The sequence below is a fragment of the Triturus cristatus genome, chromosome 8 (genome assembly GCF_964204655.1).
Source record: "Triturus cristatus chromosome 8, aTriCri1.1, whole genome shotgun sequence".
Lineage (NCBI taxonomy): Eukaryota > Metazoa > Chordata > Amphibia > Caudata > Salamandridae > Triturus > Triturus cristatus.
Genome location: NC_140591.1, coordinates 473,033,172 through 473,051,217, shown reverse-complemented (window position 1 = coordinate 473,051,217; position 18,046 = coordinate 473,033,172). Strand labels below are relative to the sequence as shown.

Below are 18,046 nucleotides of genomic sequence, written 5' to 3'. Positions count from 1 at the left end.
AATAGACAACCAAGTGGGTCAGTCGTTCCCACTTTTATACAGATAAAAGAGACAGGGTAAGTGTATACTCTGCGTTTTCATAACCAGTTCGAGTAAGTCTCCTTTTGTATGTCCTCTCCAGGCTGTCTTCCAGAATCGACCTTTGTGTAGTCATGCTCTTCACAGCAGGGTTGTCTCCAGATTGTAGCACTCACAACGCAGACAAAAAGAGATGTGAGCAGTTGGCGCTTGGCTATCAATAGCAACACTTATTGGTAATCCGGGAGAGAGCCAAAAGGCTGGCCTCACCTAAAGGATCATTCACACTCCGAGCATCATAGACTGCAGTCACACCCTTTACCTCTACCAAATGGCAGTGCTCAGAAAGACTCATCAACTGCTCCTATGACCTAAAATAAGTTCTAAATGGAAGCTTGTCTCCTCTTTCCCCACATCATTGTCTAGGTCTACTCCCACCAGCTTCACTTTAAGAATGTCTGTAATACATTTCAACTGTCTGGGAAAATAATCTCACTCCACCCTGTGCACACAAACTGGCCAGGGGCTTCCAAAATAGAAGCCACAGGCCTTGAATACGCGGTTTCACTCATATCCATGATATATGCACTGTGCAGGCCACGCACATTCCTACATGCAAACATGCGCAGATGTGTTAGCGCTAGGACCTAGGTTAGCGTGTAGCAGATTAACTTCGCATGAATAGGCCAGTAGGGCTCAACTCTTTTGATAAACATAAAAAGGACTCGTCACATCTACAGACTCATGAAATACTGTATGCAACTACTACCACAATTGCACACTAAACTAATGACGGGAACAGCAATCCATTGCGTAACCAATGACAGCACACTTTGTGCATCCCTCTAGGTCTAGGACTGCTCAAGGCTACTACCCTACACTCCCTAACACCCTTAAATCCAGTATTTAAGAGAGCCCCTGGAACTAGGAAATCAGATCCTGCCGACCCAAAAGAAGAAGGATTGAAGAGCTGCAAAAAGCAAGAACTGAAAAAGAAGCAACTGACTTGGCACTAACCCTGCTGGCCTGTTCACCTATTCTCGACAATTGTGCCAAAGTCATCTTACCCTGCAAGCTGCTGAGCCTCCAAAGCTCAGGAGGACTGGCAGCTCTTCCCCAAAGACCCAGGAACTCCTGTGAAGCAGCAGAGCTGTTCCCCTGCATCCTGCAGGCACCAAAGAAAGAACTATGAGGACTTTGGACTGTAAAAACAACACGATGCCGGAAAGCCCACTTCATCAGCGCCGCAGAGCCCAAGCTGAAGTGGGCCAACAGTGCCAGCGTAATCCCCAGACCTTCCAGACTTGAAGCCCATCTTGGGTTTCCCAAATGTGGACTACCCGACACAGCCTGCAGCCTCTGTGTGCAGGCTCCCTGTATCACGAGTGACTCCAGTGACGAAAACCTGATGCCTCAAGACCCCTCTGCACCCGTCGGTCCTGGTCCGAGTGGAAGTGGACCGAAGGTGTACCCAAATCCCCGAGTATCGTGAGAATTGAGATGGTTCAAGTGGACTGGCCTTCCAGTCTAAACCTGCAGCCTCTTTCCAACTGGACCAATCCCCATTGATGAACATTGGGCACCCGACGCTGTATTGCACTAAGTCACACACCCGCCCTAGTGCCGCTAGAGGTGACCTGCTGGGGCTGCCTTAGACCTTGCCCTGTACTCACCTTAAGTCCTGAGGATTGGTCTCATAAGTCGCTGTAAGGAACTAGTATGCAGTATTTGTTTTACATCCATAGGATAACATAGATGCCAATAAATATTGCACTGTGTCCATTTTTTTTTTTTTAATTTAAGAATCGTCACTTACAGATCATTGTGATATACATTATGTAGTTCTGAAAGAGGAAAAAGGCAGTATTGTATGCAACATTACAGTCAGGTATTACATTTCAGTGGCTCTTCTTTGAGACATTTCCAGTTCTACTGTTGGCGAGATGCACAGTTCCCCACCGATAGACATTCCAGGTACCCCATTTTTTGTCCCACTTTTTAGGACAGCCTCTGGTTTTGTAGACCTCTTTTTCGACTACCATACATCTGTCTATTTTCGCCACCCATCCTATTAGTAACAGTTTGTCTGCGCTCCCATGCGGACATAAGCTTAATTGAACCAGCTGGTGTGGGTAGTCCCATCAGTGGTATATTAGGGGAGTATGGGACAGTCGGCGCAGTGTACCGCATTGCCATTTTCCAGTACCTGAGAGCAACTAGGGTATCGGGGGGAGCTGTGCTGCGTGTAAGCAATTTACTGAAGGTTGCGTGCCCCGTCCACTCATAAGGGATTACCTGGACTGTTTGCAAGGTATACCTCTTTTTGTACACCAAATGAAGAGCCAGCTTCCTACAGTTGTCACCCGAGTTGCTTGCGACAAGCCCACACACATGTATTGCAGCCCTCCGCTTAAGAAGACCTTGGCAGACTGTCATATCCTACCCAATATTAGGTTTCTCTTCCTCCTATCGACTCTTCAACAATAAAGGCCCGGGTTAGTGGATGGGTCTCTTGGCTTTCTCATGCACTTGCTGAAAATCACACTGCAGGAATTGCAGAGCTATTCCAGCACAACAGGACACTAGCTAACAATGTCCCTGTTCCACAAAAGTGATGCAGTGTAAATGAGCTACTGCAAACTGTCTGCACAAACCAGACTTCTTTGAAGGCTAGATTAAAATCACCCTGGGGCAACTTCATTGCGCAGCTACAATTTAGAGTTTCAAGCCAACTGTCCAAGAGCTGGGTCTGGTGGCTCAGGGGACTAATACGTCCATTGCAGGGGTCTGTGTTCGACCTCATGGTCACAGGTTCAAATACCAGCAGGTCCACTCAGCCTTTCATCCATCTGGGGTCGATAAAATGAGTACCATTGAGTTGGGTAGCAATAAACATCTGCTATTCAGCGCCAAGATGCCACCGGGTGAACGTGCGCTTTACAAATACACATGTTATGCTATGTTAGAGCAAAAACACTTCACCATTTAGGCTGGTGCATGGTCTTCCAGCAGCAAAGAACGAATGTTCATGAAAATGCCACTGCTTGAAAGCAACACACTTAGATGCGGTATCCAGAAATGCCCTTTAGACCTGGAACTCTTTCACATCAGATCTGCTATCATCAGTACCCATTTCACATCTCAGGAAACAGTGAGCAAATGCATTACTAGATTGACAGTCTAAACTTGACTTCATGAGCTGTGCGGTACCACTGCCAGGCACCTCCTCCTGGACCAATCTGTATAGTGTAACCCGATACCATGGATTACTATTAAAGTGGCACTTGACCATGCCACAATCCTGCCACTCACATGCAGGCAGACACACCCGTGCCCTCCCTTTGCCCACAGGACAGGATGCCTCTCAGTATTCGGACTTCTGCACCGCAGATATGAGAGTCGCCCCCAAAAACAGGATTAGTGTATGTTTTAGCAAGCTCGCTCCTGCTCAACTTTAAAGTTTTTACACATTGACAAATATCTTTACCTCCACGACGAAGGCCTGGTCGTAGTATGACAGGATAGAATGAAAAGCAACATTGTTATGATATTTAAAGTACCTTTATATTACGGACTTCATAGGAAACTCTGTGATCCGTCAGTCGGTCCTGTGTGAAGTTATAGGTGCGAATCCGGTCTGATTGCGCTCTGGATCCCAGCTGCATCGGTAAGGAAGACAACGTTTCAGAAACAGAGGATCAATGAAGAGTCTGCTACAGGTAAAACAACAACGCTGCTGACTCTTGACCCAACTGATGAAGTAGGCAAAAATGCAAAACAACCTTCACAAAATGGATATTATTCTGCATTGTTTTCAGAGAGATATGAATGTTCAATTCAATTCAAATTTTATTGTTTGATTACCAAAAATCATAGCAAAATGTTAAAAAACCATGTTGAACATGTACAAATTTAAAAAGGAATGCTAATGTTGTTGTTTGCTGTTACTTCACAGTAATAACCCATAATACCTCCTTTCTTGGTCCTTTAAAAGGGTAATTTGTGAAAGTGCGTAGAGGAAAAAAACGACAATGGGGTGTTCGATAACTGGTGTCGGCACGGGAAGGAAAAGTTTAGGAAACTGAGGATGCTGAAGGAAAAATGTTACTAGTCCAATTTCAGAAGGCAAGCGTCTCTGTGGCATGGATCAAGATTAAAACAGGGCTACAGCCTGCAAACTGGAGGTTTTATTAGCTGAGCTGCTAGTTACCGCATATTCTGGCTCGTTTTACGTTATCTTTCCCGAAAATGGATATAAAGTGTTGATTGAGGGAAAGGTTACACTGTGAAACCCCATGCATGCCAGAAAGCATACGGAAGGCATATGACTGACTCACTTGTCCAGGGGTATCATATGAAGGAGAGCTACCAGAGCAAATTACAGATCTTAAGGGAGCCATGTATTATTGATCAAGTTCTTGCACTGATGAAGTGGAAGAGAAGAAAGTGAGAGTACCTGCTGAGAAGTCTCAAATTGCTTGATACAAAATTATGGAAGGGCTGCAGCAATAAATTTACTTGAAAACATAAAGCTGTTCCTGTAAGATCACATGGTCATGGGTGTATTGATCTATTTTCGAGTGACGATGAAGAGTATGCTGTGCTATTGGTGTTATCATGGACATCGATTCATCTGAATGTTTTTCTCCCTCTGGTTCTAGCAAATGGTGGGAGGGCTAGTTTAAGGCTGTTGTAATGACCTGCGTGGTCCTGATGCTAAGATTCTGGTTGCTGTACATGCCCTTGACAAATACTAATGAAATGGTGACCATCAAATAGGAGCAAATGCATTCTGGATTTGGACCTTAGTCCAACTTTTTAGGTTTTTACACTTTAAATCAAAGGATTGTGCTACAATCTGCCGTGCACCAGATATAGCTGCATGCACAGTAGAGGGCTGTCACTGCTTATCAGTAAGTAGGTACCAAAGCAATCCCACAGGGGGACTTTTGCGCTGTCTTCGGCCACTTCAGTTTATCACAGGGCCCTATATCATTTATTTAACAATGTACTCCTGGGAAGAAAAATAATATTTTTTCACTTTGTATGTAGAATGTCAAGAGGGGGTTTTGGATTCCGTTTGGCTTTAGAACAGGGGTAGCCCTGAGCAGTGACAATTCACAGTGACTTAGGAAAATCGTTCAGGCACACCTGTAGGCAGACATCAAATTATTTTCCCGAGCCATAGGTGTAGCAGGACAATTCAGAACATGGCGAGGACCTCAAGGAAGGAATAAGATCTCTCTTTCCCAAATGGGTGCGGTGAGGGCGTAGAAATTGGCAGCATGTGAGGCAAACATTTCCCCATTCATCCCATTCAGATTCTGAGTGTAATTTGTGACTTTCCAGTGTCATAGTCCTCTGCGTGTCTGATTGTGTTGGTACCGGCCATCACTGTAGTGCTATGGATCTGTATTCTCTTTGTCACTCACAGTAGCCACACAGACTATCCACACCACATCCGATACATGCATAGGTCTCTTAAAACAGAGCCTCATTTCTGCCCTTTCTGTTCCTAGCCCACTCAACATAACAATGAAAGTGTATATGCTTGAGCCTGTTTTAACAACACTAAAGTTTAAGGAAGGAAAGAAGAGTTTTTATACCTGCAGCTTTCTAGCACTTTGTCTTTCACCGTGATCTTTCCGAACAGTCTGACTGTACAGTTTAGCTTTCAACATCTGTAAAGCTTTATCCTTATTCAACAGTTGGGAACGCTCCTGTTGGCATTCCACAGTTAATCCTACGAGACAGAAAAAGTAAATATTTAAGCTGCATGGCCTTTCCCCCAAATCTAACTAGTGTCACAATCATTCATACGCTATAAATTAGGAGTAAAGCTAGGTAAATGTAGTTCATTATTTGCTCACAAGTCATTAACACACAATTTTAGCTCTGGATACATTATAAAATATTTATGGGTATACTATGGTACTATGTTCTATGTAACAACCACACCAATAACCCTGTGGCATCTTAGTTCTCATTCAAGTTGCAAAGCGTTCTACTGCAAGGGTAAATAGCATTGGTAAAATGATCACCATTGATAAGCCTCTCAGAGGTCTTTAAACTCCGGGCCTTAAGTGATCCCGGAGAGGGGGGGGGGGGGCGGCGGGGACAGGCTCTGGCCAAAAAAAGCAACCTGCTTTGTTTTAAGTGATAAAAAATGAGCGGGAGTAAGCCACTTTGTAATAGGCCATCACTAACATCTTTTGTCAATTATATCCTGACTGGGAGTATGCGTAAAAGGGGTAACAGAACTTAAAGCTGTGTTTAAATATGTTAGGCATATTTAAACACTGCCAATTTAACAAAATAATTGAGAAAAACTGAAGTGGGGGCCCGATGATTTTTCCCCCTTTACACGGGGGGGGGGGGGGGGGCGCGGCATTCAGAAGTTTGAAGACCACTGTTCTAGAGACAGGAAGAGAATTCAAGAAGAACCTAATAACAAGGAAGCTCTGTGCTAGTGTATGCCTAGACACGTGTACGGCCATGCCACCGCATTAAAAACCTTCTGAGCACCTAGCTGGGCCACAAGTACTAACATGGATGAAACAATCCAATCTATTATTCAGAAGAATGAAATTGTGAGTCATGGATCAGCGATGTAAGAACAGCAGAAACAGGGATGTGTGGAAAGCAGAGAAGGATATCGAAGCGCAATCATCACTGCAAGGTTTACTTTATCTGCATTGACTAGAGAAAGCAGAATGTTTCAGCAACAACTATATGGATATTAGTCATTGTTGTGCATCACGGTCACGGACATGCAATTCATTGGTGGAGAGGGATTCCGGACATGTTCTCAGATGCTTACTAGTGTCCTAGATAAAAGACCCTGTAGAGCTCCACCCTTAAATATCAGGATACCTTCCAAGGTTGGACAGCCTTCTCTATGTTTTCCATTCATGTTGTCACAAAATACTGCTCTTCATTTGGCTTCATAGATTAGAGAGCATTTGGCAAAGGAGATTTCAATTGCCAACTGATCAAAACCTGCACCCATAAACCGTGAAGCCTGTACAGTGGAGTTCCTGTGAACATGACACTTTATCAGTTACATGCGACATTGTGTCAACTTAGTTATAAAAACTAGGCACAAGAACTTGTCTACTGCAGTTTTGATGACTGTGACAAGAGATTCTTCAGTTCCTGTGAATAATGCTAGGAATCTAGAAGAATTTGTAAGAGGGAACACACTTATATAACAAACACATGCAAAGAAGCGTACCTGTGGGAAGGTGTACAATTCTCACAGCGCTATCAGTTGTATTAACATGTTGTCCCCCGGCTCCTTTTGCTCTGAAAGTATCAATGCGCAAATCCTTCTTGTCCACTTTGATGTCTACCTAGAGTGATTGAAAGTATTATTACATATTGTAAAGAGAAAACATTTACTATACAGGAAAAAAGATAAATCTTAGACATGCAAGTTTATCAAGACAAATTTAGCTATTGTTTTGAGGTATGTATAATGTATTGGAAATGCAGACAATAGCCAGGTAATGACACCTTATCAGGGCATTGGAGCCCAATGTACACAATGGGAAATGCTTTAATGAGGTCCTCACTTAAAAACAAAGAAAAGGAACTCAATCCCAACAGAAAATTTCAATGGGCGCCTTCACGGAGCCACCTATATGATAATATTGAGCAAGATAATCCTGTGTATCCTGTGTATCTGTCGAAGCCCGACACTGCACCAATTCAGAAAGGCCCTCAAGACCTGGCTCTTTGAATGACCTAAGTAGCTGCCCGCACCCCCGAGCCACCCCTGCCACCCCCAGCGCCTTGAGACCCTCACAAGTGGTGCACTTTAAAACCCCTGATTGATTGTGTATGACGCTATCAAATTCCAGCAATCTGGCTGCGTATGTGCCTCATATCACATACTGAATGGTAAACGCATGAGAGATATTTCACACTTAAATGCATCGTTATAGGATATTAATAAAACCAATTGAGAGGGGCAATGACAATGGACCCGATTCACAAAATGTCTAGGATGAAAAGGTCAGAATTTGAAATGAGTACATTGATGACTTTTCTGAAATTCTTAAAGTATTCCAGGAGTACTCATGGGGATCGCTGCAACTGTTGCAAACTTCCTAGGATGAACAAGGTAATGTAGCAAATGTACATTTCCACTTGACGAAAAGTATAACATAGATTAATTTGCACTTTCACCTTTATTAGTTCCCCGATGAATTTTAGAAGTGCTCCTCTTCTTCTTATCCTAAAAACAGATTTACTCCTGTATTTGATAGGAGTAAATATCCAACCATTTTAACAGTGGGAAGCTACTCACAAAAGGCTTGTGAATACCTCACAAATTTACAGAAATGTTGTGGGTCGCCACCTTTTGAAGTATGGCAGAATTTAAATTTCACAGGAAATTCAACCACGCTGGAAGAATTTGAAGTAGGTTAAATCCAATTGTCATGCATGCCCCAGGCAAGCAGAGCAATTCAATCAAGACAATTCGAGCATTCCGTCCTTTTCATTAGGACCAAAGAGCAACTATATTAGCATCCCACTTTCTTTTCTTATCAATCAATCAGGGGGTTTGTAAAGCGCAGCTACTTACCCGCTATGGCCTCAAGGCGATGGGAGGAAGGGGAGGGGGGCTGGAGCGGCTCCGTTGAGTGCTGGGATCATATGAACAGCCAGGTCTTTCCAGAACTGCGGTAGTGTGGGGGTTTGCCGGAGGTGGAGGTTGTTACAGGCTTTGGCTGCTAAGTAGGAGAAGTACTTTCCTCCCGTTCTGGTCTTGTAGATTTGCGAGATGGTGGCCAGAGAGAGGTCAGCTGATCGGAGGTGTCTCTAGGGTGCGTGGAGGGTGAGGCGGTGGTTTAGGTATGCTGGTACGATGTGGAGGGTCTTGTAGGCATGATTGAGCAGCTTGAAGGTTATTCTTCTTTCGACGAGGAACAAGTGGAGATCGCGGAGGTGTTGGGCGATGTGGTGGTGGCGGGGGATTTTCAGGATCTGCCTGGCTGCGGTGTTCTGGACAGTCTGGAGCTTGCAAAGTAGTTTCTTGTTGATTCCGGCGTAGAGAGCGTTGCCATAGTCCAGTCTGCTGCTGAGGAGGGCGTGCGTGACCGTTTTTCTAGATTCGGGTGGGATCCATCTGAAAGTTTTTCGGAGTATGCGGAGGGTGTTGAAGCAGGCCGAGGATACGGTGTTGATTGGGTGGTTCATCGTAAGCGATGAGCCTAGTATGATGCCGAGGTTTCGTGCGTGGTCCGCCGGGTTTTCTGAGGGCGAGGGGCCACATGGTGCCGTCCCAGGCGGAAGGGGTAGAGCCAAGGATGAGGACTTCTTTTTTCTCAGAGTTGAGTTTCAGGCAGCTCTTCTTCATCCAGGTGGCGACGGCTTTCATCCCGTCTAAGAAATTGTGCCTGGTGATGTTGGGTTCTTTGGTGAGGGAGAGGATGAGCTGAGTGTCGTCGGCATAGGAGACTTTTTTGAGCCTGTTGTTTCTGACAATGGTTGCAAGGGGGGGCATGTAGATGTTGAAGAGGGTGAGGCTGAGGGAGGATCCCTGAGGTACTCCACATCTGGTCTCTGTTGGTTCCGAGAGGAAGAGCGGTAGTCTGACTTGCTGAGTTCTGCCTGAGAGAAATGATCATATCCAGACAAGGGCCTTTCCGGGGATGCCGGTGTCGTGTAGTCTGGTGGCTAGTGTGCGGTGGGAGACAGTGTAGAAGGCCGCTGGGAGGTCCAGGAGGATGAGGCCTGCTGTTTGGCCTTGGTCAAGGATGGAACGGATGTCGTCGATGGCAGCGAGTAGGGCGGTCTCGGTGCTGTGGTTGCTGCAGAATCCGGATTGGGAGGTGTATAGGATGTTGTTGAATTCGATTAATTTTGCTAGATTGTGTTGACAACCTTTTCGATGACTTTGGCTGTGAATGGAAGCAGATCCGTCGGGTCTGCAGAGGACTTCTTCAGGAGGGGGCTGACTTCAGCGTGTTTCCAGATGTTGGGAAAAGTGGCGGTTTTGGGGGAGCTGTTGATCGTCTGGCGTAGTTCGGGTGTGATGGCAGTGGCAGCTGTGTGGAAGATGTGGGGTGGGCAGGGGTCTGAAGGTGCTCTAGAGTGGATGCTCTTCATAGTCTTTAAGATGTCGTCTGCCGTGAGTGGGGTCCAGCTGAGCAGGGTCTGTTGGGCGATGTCGCTGGGGGTGGGAGCTTGAGTGGTGCAGAAGTCTTGGTTGTCGAAGTTGTCGTAGATCGTCTTAATCTTGGGGTGAAAAAAGCTGCTGAGTCAGTTGCAGAGGTCTTGGGAGGGTGGGACATCCGTTTCTCTGCCGGGGTTGGCGAATTCCTTGATGATGGAGAAGAGTTCTTTGGAGTTGTGGGCATTGGTGAGGATTCTGTCTTAGAGGAAGTTCTTTTTTGTGGATTTGATGAGGTGGTAATGTGCTGTGGTGGCTGCTCTGTAGGCGGTGTGTGCGTCTGGGGATTTGTTGTTTCTCCATTTCTTTACGAGTCGTCGGCAGGAGCGCTTGGATTCTTGGAGTGCAAGGGTGAACCAGCTTGCTTTCTTGGTGTGTCATCCTGTGGCTTTCTTGAGGGGGGCGAGTGCGTTGGCGCAGTTCGTAATCCAGCTGTGGAAGTTGCGTGCCATGGTGTTGGCTTCTGGCGTCGTTGGTGGTGGAGTGCTGGTGAGGGCAGAGGTGAACTTGTCTTCGGTGACTTTGTTCCAGCTTTTATGGGGGGGGCGGTGGGCATGCTTATGTACGGTGGGTTTTCTGAAGGAGAAGTGGATGCAGTTGTGGTCTGTCCAGAGGAGTTCCATGGGGAGGCAAACTGGATTGTTCAGTATACTGGCTATATCACATTGTTATCACCTTTTTAAGGCCATCCTCAAGGCAGCAAATTGCCTGCAGGAGAAGTGAAGGTGATAAAGAATGATATGAGAGAGCCAATATTGTTGCATAACATGATTTAGATGTTTATGGTTTAGCAATAGAGGGGTTAGAGCAGTTTATCTCCATTTTAGAGTGATAAATGACTTGAATAGAGTCAGTAAGCAGATCTTGCAGTAGACTGCAATCACTGCCCCATAGATTCAAGTCAGAACAGTGAAGACTAGGTAAAATGGATTATTCCAGATCAGCATGTTAGATAGAAAAACAATAGGAAGGTTTAAAACGTAGGCAACCCCTATACCATGTTGCTGTCAGGGAAGTCACTGGGCCACCAGAGGGTAGTCAGGTATCAGGGGAAGGGAATATAGAGAAAGCGTATCAGAAGGTAGAAGCTCATTATCTTCTATGAAATGCACACGTGCATATGATAAAACACAGATTGACATGTCTGCTTGAGGTAAGTCTTTGAGAAATCAAATTAAGCTGCCTACGTCTTATGTTGGTAAGAGGTCAGGATAGCATGATCATTGGCCTGGCAGACGTTCATCAGAGCAATTCTCTGTTGCATCCAACAGGGATGATTCTTCCTTATGTGAAAACGAGGCAGCAGGTAATTTAGTCAGACACAACGGGTGTTAAAGAAAAAACAGGCTGAACCAGTACTGGATGGTAACAAATGGCCTTGTTAAATGAGGTCCTTGAGTAATCTCATCTCAAAGGTCATGGTAAAGCTACAGTGGCTGCACCTAAAACTGGGCTATGTGAGACCTTGGCACCAGATATGCTGTGTCTTTAGCTTGGTTAAAAAGGTACAAAGTGAGCTTGCTTTGCCCACCAACAATGGTATATATAACCAGGCAGCTATAGTGTGTATCGGGTGCACTAATGTCATGTCAGTTATGACTCTTGGGTCCCTGACAACAGTGAAGAAGTATATATAGACAGTACAGGAGAGAAATCAAAGTAACTCTTTGTGCGGTGGGAGTGTTCATAGTACTTCAAGGGACAGGTGGGGGATGTTTAACTGGGATTCAAAAGATAGGTCGACCATAAACTGACGGTGGTAATAGGTTCACCACTACAAGTCTCAAATAAAATAATGTTTAACCTAAGCCTAAAAAAATTTCAAATCTGGCACAAGAATGTGAAGTGTGTGTAGAGATGTTAAACATTCTCAAACCTGTCTTCTGTGGCCAGATCTCAAATGTCTTCATCCTTGCATCACCCAACCTGAAATAGTGATACCAACAACGGTAGAATGGAAGTCTGTTTTCTTTATTTATTTACCTGTTTTGTAAAGCTCATAGTGGCTACAAGATAGCACTACAAAAAGATAGGACGCCTTGCCATCCATAGATACATTTTTTTCCAAATTGTTTTATCTGTGCTGTCTTTCTTTCTTCCAAATGCAGCCAACATGGACTGGAACTTGTACTGAAGAAAAGACGTATTTGATCTTGGAGAGTGTGTCATAAGCACCTTGGAGAACGGAGTATGCTAAGTTACAATTCAGTGGCCAAATGACAATAATCTAGCACCTCTGTTTTTACACACGTCAAAGGTAAGTATCACAATTATAAAATCTTTGATGGACCACTGAAAGTTGCATTTCCATATAGCCATATAGGAATATGCACATTGCATTCTTAGTCCTGTCCCTAACAGCGTAAAAAGGCCTAATTGTTTGATAGCCAATTTCACATCCAGTCGTCATTGTGCAAAAACTGAGCAACAGTCTTCTACATTAGACATTGAATTCTCAGGCTCTAGTGATTCACAGTTACATAAATTGTAAGAAACATCTCAAACCTTTTCCCATAATTATTTAGGTTGCTTCCAAGGGGCTGGAAAATCAATGGATATTGCAATTTACAGTTTGGAGCCTTTTAAAAAAACACATTCTCAAGATGTGTCTGGAGAAGGGGGTTGTTGATAGATATCAATTCACATTTCTTGGTTGGGGAATTCAACAGTTTACAACAAGTCTTTGGAATATTGGTTACCTTCTGAAGGTAAGGAATTCATGCAGACTACTGTTGCTCAGTCCGAGGGGGATGACATTACAAAATTAGTCTTATTTAGCATAGGGGGAAATCATTCTTGTCTTTAACTTTGTGAATTTGATCATCAGAAGTGATATGCATCCTGAATCAAAATTACAGTCCATAGTTTTGTAGTTGAGGTGTTAAACAAACCAAACTAAAAAGGAAAACATTTGAAACATATCAATAGGGGTACACAGACAAGTGGGATACAGCAGTAAATTTGAAAAATGCCCCTATCAGAAACTGAGATCTCAAATTTGAATTGTTCAGAGTATGCAAATTGGAGGCTAGGACAAAAATAAAAGAACTGCTGATCTCAATCTGCAAGCCTCGACCGCAACCATGGACGTCCAACTTGACATCATTGCATTTTGCCTACTAACAGGGCAATTTGCATCTGATCGTTTGCAGTGATACATTTGAAGACAACATAACATATCAATTGCATTGCCTTATTATTTGTTGCAAAATTCACAAACTACTGAATTGCAATCCCCCCTTTTCTGATGTGGTTTAGTTTACCTCATCCGGTCTAGGGAGTACAATAACTGTCATCGTCCCCGTATGAATTCGCTGCATCCTGGACGACAACCCAACTTCAGGAATTCGCTGTACCCGGTGGGTCCCAGCTTCGTATTTTAAAAACTTGTAGACCCTTTCTCCAGAAATACATGCAGATGCGTGATGCAAGCCACCTGCAAAACAATATTTATTGTAACCAAAGAAGCATTACATCTCTAGGAGTACAAGCGACTGCATTTTGTTCTTTCTTGTTTCTTACCAATTTCTGCTGTTGTATAATTTAAAACTTCAAAGACCCAAGACTTATAGTTGGCATAATTCTCATACATCTCAAAGACTTCCTTTGTAAACTGTTGACAAATGTCACCTGTAAAAACAGAATGTTTTTAAGCACTTATTAGTAAATGTTATGAGATAAAAAGCATTTCATGTAACAGCTTCATAAATCCAAGAACATTTGGAACTGCGAATTCTCTATTGAAGACCTATTGAGGGGTCGTAGAAAGCCCTTCGGCTGTATGCAGAGTAATTTCTGTGGATGTGCCATCTGATGATTAGCTAATGTGAGTGGGTCAACTGGCCTCCTCCCACTCATGTGGTTGAGTACCGGCATGGGAGAAGGCAAATACAGTACAGCAGTGACTGGTTGAGTAGCATGGTGATTTGCCTCAGCCAATGGGGCTGTCGAAAATTGTCTGACTGGACTGGAATGTGGGAGCCTGTCCGGAGAAAGATAAATTTCCTTAAATAGGTGTGAGGTTTTCAAATGTTAGAGTAGGAATGCTCTTGATAGCAAGCCATTCTCCTCTGTACCTATTTTAAGAGGTTCCCAGAGATGCAGTGCAGGCGGGAAAATCAGAAAGAGTGATTACTTATTATTAACTCCAGAGACACAGAATCTAAACCATCTCGGATAACAGGACACTAGGGCTGAGAAGCTCAGAAAGGGCACATGGAAGGCAATAACAGAGAAAATGAGACAATCCAACACAAAATATAGCAATTAAGAGCTAGACGACTAGTCACATTTCCATTAGATGCTGCCTTTCAATTCCGTATCCCCTTTTATGACTCTCACTCAAGGGTTGCAATACAAAAGCATGAAATAATACCTGGGACTATAGTAATTAACATGATGACATTAACTAGTGCAAAACAGCAATGGGCACCCAAACAGCAACTTTGCCACTAAAGATACATGTGCTTAGCCCCTCTAAAAACAGAATGTGCACTCAAGGGTTCTTCTGTAACTTTCTACATCCTTCATGTAGACATTACAACTAATGAAAGTAAACAACCAAGATTAGTTATTGCCAGACTGCTTTTTCAACCCACCTCCAGTTGTCCTTCCCGCTGTCACCTCCAAAATGGCATTGTTGTCATCATACTTATCCGGTGGGACAAGAATTTGAATTAGCTGAAAAAGGAAAGAGAAAAAACTCTTACATATATCGGTATTTACTGTTAATAATTGCTAGATTACAAACAGATATTTTATCTCTACCCGATAACTTCATAATTATTTCTTCAATTTTCATATTTCTCTATAAATGTGAACAATGTCTTTGTGTTACTGTACTATTATGCAAACACACTACAAGCATGCTAAGTATCACCAAGCGTCAACAAAATGGTCCCTAAAGAGTAATCACAGAAAACCCCATCCACTGTCAGATAATTGTAAGTGTTGTTTTACAAAGTTGTCTTTGAAAGTGGAATTGTGAACCAGAGAGGTAGAGCTCCTTAGTGACACCTGAAAAGGTTATCTAGTAATGGGACTTGAAAAATTATAGAATGGCAAAAACAGTCTCATCATATTTGTGATTTAGTTTATGTGGATCGACATTTATAACCCACCTTCAGGGCCTCTCTCATATGGGTTTTCTCTTGTTCATACCCCAGAACAGTATTTGTTGAGTAGAACATTAGCCATGCTAGTTATGAAGCCAAGTAAATGTTTAAATATATTCTTGTTTTTATAATATAACACAAGTAAACCAAGTTATGTTTAGATACAAAACAAAAAATGCAGTTTGTAACACCAATCAATTATTAACTTAAAAAAAATGAATACATTATTGATTACTTCGGTAGATTAAGCTTTCAGTGAGAATAGAACAACAGCTTCCTCGTAGCAACCAAACAGATATTAATGACCTGTAGCGAGTTATGCTACACGGCCTACTGAGAAAGATAATGCACTAAATAGTTCTATTTAGTGTTCACATAGTCAGTAAATATATTCATAACGTTTTAATCCTTGCCATATCTCTTCTGTAGTCCACACTGTTTTAAGATAAGTGGGAAAGGGCATAAATATAGTCTAGCTTTTGAGCAGAGAAGCTCGTTTAAGTATTTCTTTTTCCTTCCACTGTCAGACTAAATAACATAATCACTCAAAGTTTTCCTAGTAAGCAAAGACCTACTATATGTGTGACCTATTATAAGGGATCATTCCTCTTTAAAATACCTGAGAATTGACATTGAGCAAGTGATAAAAAAGTTTAACTCAATAAAACACAGCCTGTAGTTTCTCGACAAGGCATTTTCATTGTGAGCAGTTTTGGGGAATTAATTTGGTATTGCATTTAAGATGTTCTAGAAAGTATTGACTAGGAAGTTGTTTGCAATTGCTGGGTATGAGCTAAAGCTAATCTCTAATCTAAGACAATTCACAGGTGTGGGCCTCTTAAATACATAGCCTTCAATTTTCTCAAGCCCAGTTCCTGATTTAGGGAATGGCATACTAGCTTCCACATTATAGCTATTCAAGAAAGATCAGCAATCTCTCACTGTACACTTTATTAAACAAAGCATACTTATGCAAGTAATGGTTGCCTTTTAGCAAACAAGCAATGATTACCTCCTTCCTACCCCATTACACAAGAAAGGATGAACAGAAGGTATGGTTAAATGCTCCAAATTAGGAACAAACTGAAGACACACCTCTTTAAAGAGGACTACGTCATGATGCAGTGAAAGTCCACTTTTGCTCTTAGAAACTAGCTACACCTCCAATCACTTGCTGATGAGTCTTTTCCTTGCAACCCTGTACAGCACTCTGCTGCCATTCGGTTTGGTTTGCGCTATATAAAAGCTGTATGTATGCGCACATACATACATCTGATCACAAACAGCTCACTTCAAATTTTGGCACCAACTAAGATTTGGGTCCCCGCTAGCAGGACAATCGGTCCTTATCAAGACAGACTAACAAATGTAAGTGTTTTACATCGCCAAACAAAGCGGACCCAGACTCTGTCAGAAGAGGCACAGCTGCTATCGCAGTGGGCCAAATCCAACTAGGTTGACATCACTATTGAGCACTTATTGGAACACCAAAAAGAACAAGCACTCAGTTGAGCATTATCAGACTTCCACTAGTGATAGCTCTACCACGATTACGTGGACTACATATTCCATAAGTAGGACCACCCGACACTGGACTGGTTTGCCACCCTGAAGAACAAGAAATGCTAATACAGCACCAACAGGTTTTGCCGACCAGGAACCAAGGGCAATGCCTTCTCAATCAAATACCCCCACATCTTTGCTTACACTTTCTTCAGTTTACCCAGACCACTGAGGTACTGAGGAAGGCAAAAGTGGATCGCTGTACCCAGAATCTCATTACCCTCACGTGGCCATGCCACCAGTGTTACCGCAAACGTCTCAGGCTATCTGCACTTACAGCAATAACTCTAAAAATACACCCCAAGCTCCTCTCAAATAACAACTGACTTATACTCCATACACAACATAAAGTCCCTGAACCTGAGAACTTGGAGTCTTACCATCAAGAGTTTAATCGTTTGTGTAAGCACTCTATAATGACAAAGCCAAGGTCCATCAACTTTCAGACTGAAGGTTGAGCCCCTGGAGCAACATCCAATGTCAACAGGTAGACAGTCAAGGGGACCCATATGTTCTTGGGCTGTGACGGTTCAGGCAGCTCTTCAGCATATATTTCCAGTTGTTCTTTGCAATGCACTAAGTCTGATATCCACTGTTGTTTTGTAGGTGCCCTTCATTTCCTCCATCATATTGCCACTTATCTCTTTTTTGTTTTTGTTTGATCTGTTTATTAAAGCTTTTGTATCTGAATAGAAAAACAGCATGCGTACATAAAAAAATTCATATGGAACCAGCAGGCAGATTAACAATTCTAATTGTAAGTCAGTATCTCAATGACATGAGTACATCATCATTAGTAGTCACAACCGGCAACAATTATTGACATATCCCACCGAGCACTAAGCCTCCTCCCACCTACAACATAAACGTTTAATCCCGGTGCAATACAGTATAACCCTATTATGCGTGTATAAACAGTTACATATATGACTCGAATGGCTTCACTCCGCCATATCACAACAATCTATTTATGCAGTCATACAGTCTTAATACTAATAACATCAAATAAAAAAAACCATTTGGGCAGGGGGATAGGAGGGGAAGCAGAGGCCCTATAAGGATAGGTGAGGAAACATAAATCTCAGGTGCTATGAGACGAAATTCCATCAATGTTCACACCAGTGCACTTCAGGACTGCTGAGATAATAGACATCACATTATGGGGTATAAG

At 43.1% G+C, this 18,046-nt stretch overlaps 1 protein-coding gene across 6 annotated transcripts in view; it reads right to left on the bottom strand.

Annotated features, from left to right (window-relative positions):
- MTRF1 (mitochondrial translation release factor 1) overlaps positions 1-18,046 on the bottom strand; it is a 129,469-nt gene that overhangs the window by 41,827 nt on the left and 69,596 nt on the right. For all 6 annotated transcript variants that reach the window (XM_085621951.1, XM_085621948.1, XM_085621947.1 and 3 more), the window contains exons 4-9: positions 14,797-14,878; positions 13,721-13,828; positions 13,462-13,634; positions 7,253-7,370; positions 5,625-5,761; positions 3,579-3,677 (exon numbers count right to left, since the gene is read on the bottom strand). In XM_085621951.1, the coding sequence (XP_085478077.1) occupies positions 3,579-3,677; positions 5,625-5,761; positions 7,253-7,370; positions 13,462-13,634; positions 13,721-13,828; positions 14,797-14,878 (717 nt within the window). The remainder of the gene's footprint in view (positions 1-3,578; positions 3,678-5,624; positions 5,762-7,252; positions 7,371-13,461; positions 13,635-13,720; positions 13,829-14,796; positions 14,879-18,046) is intronic.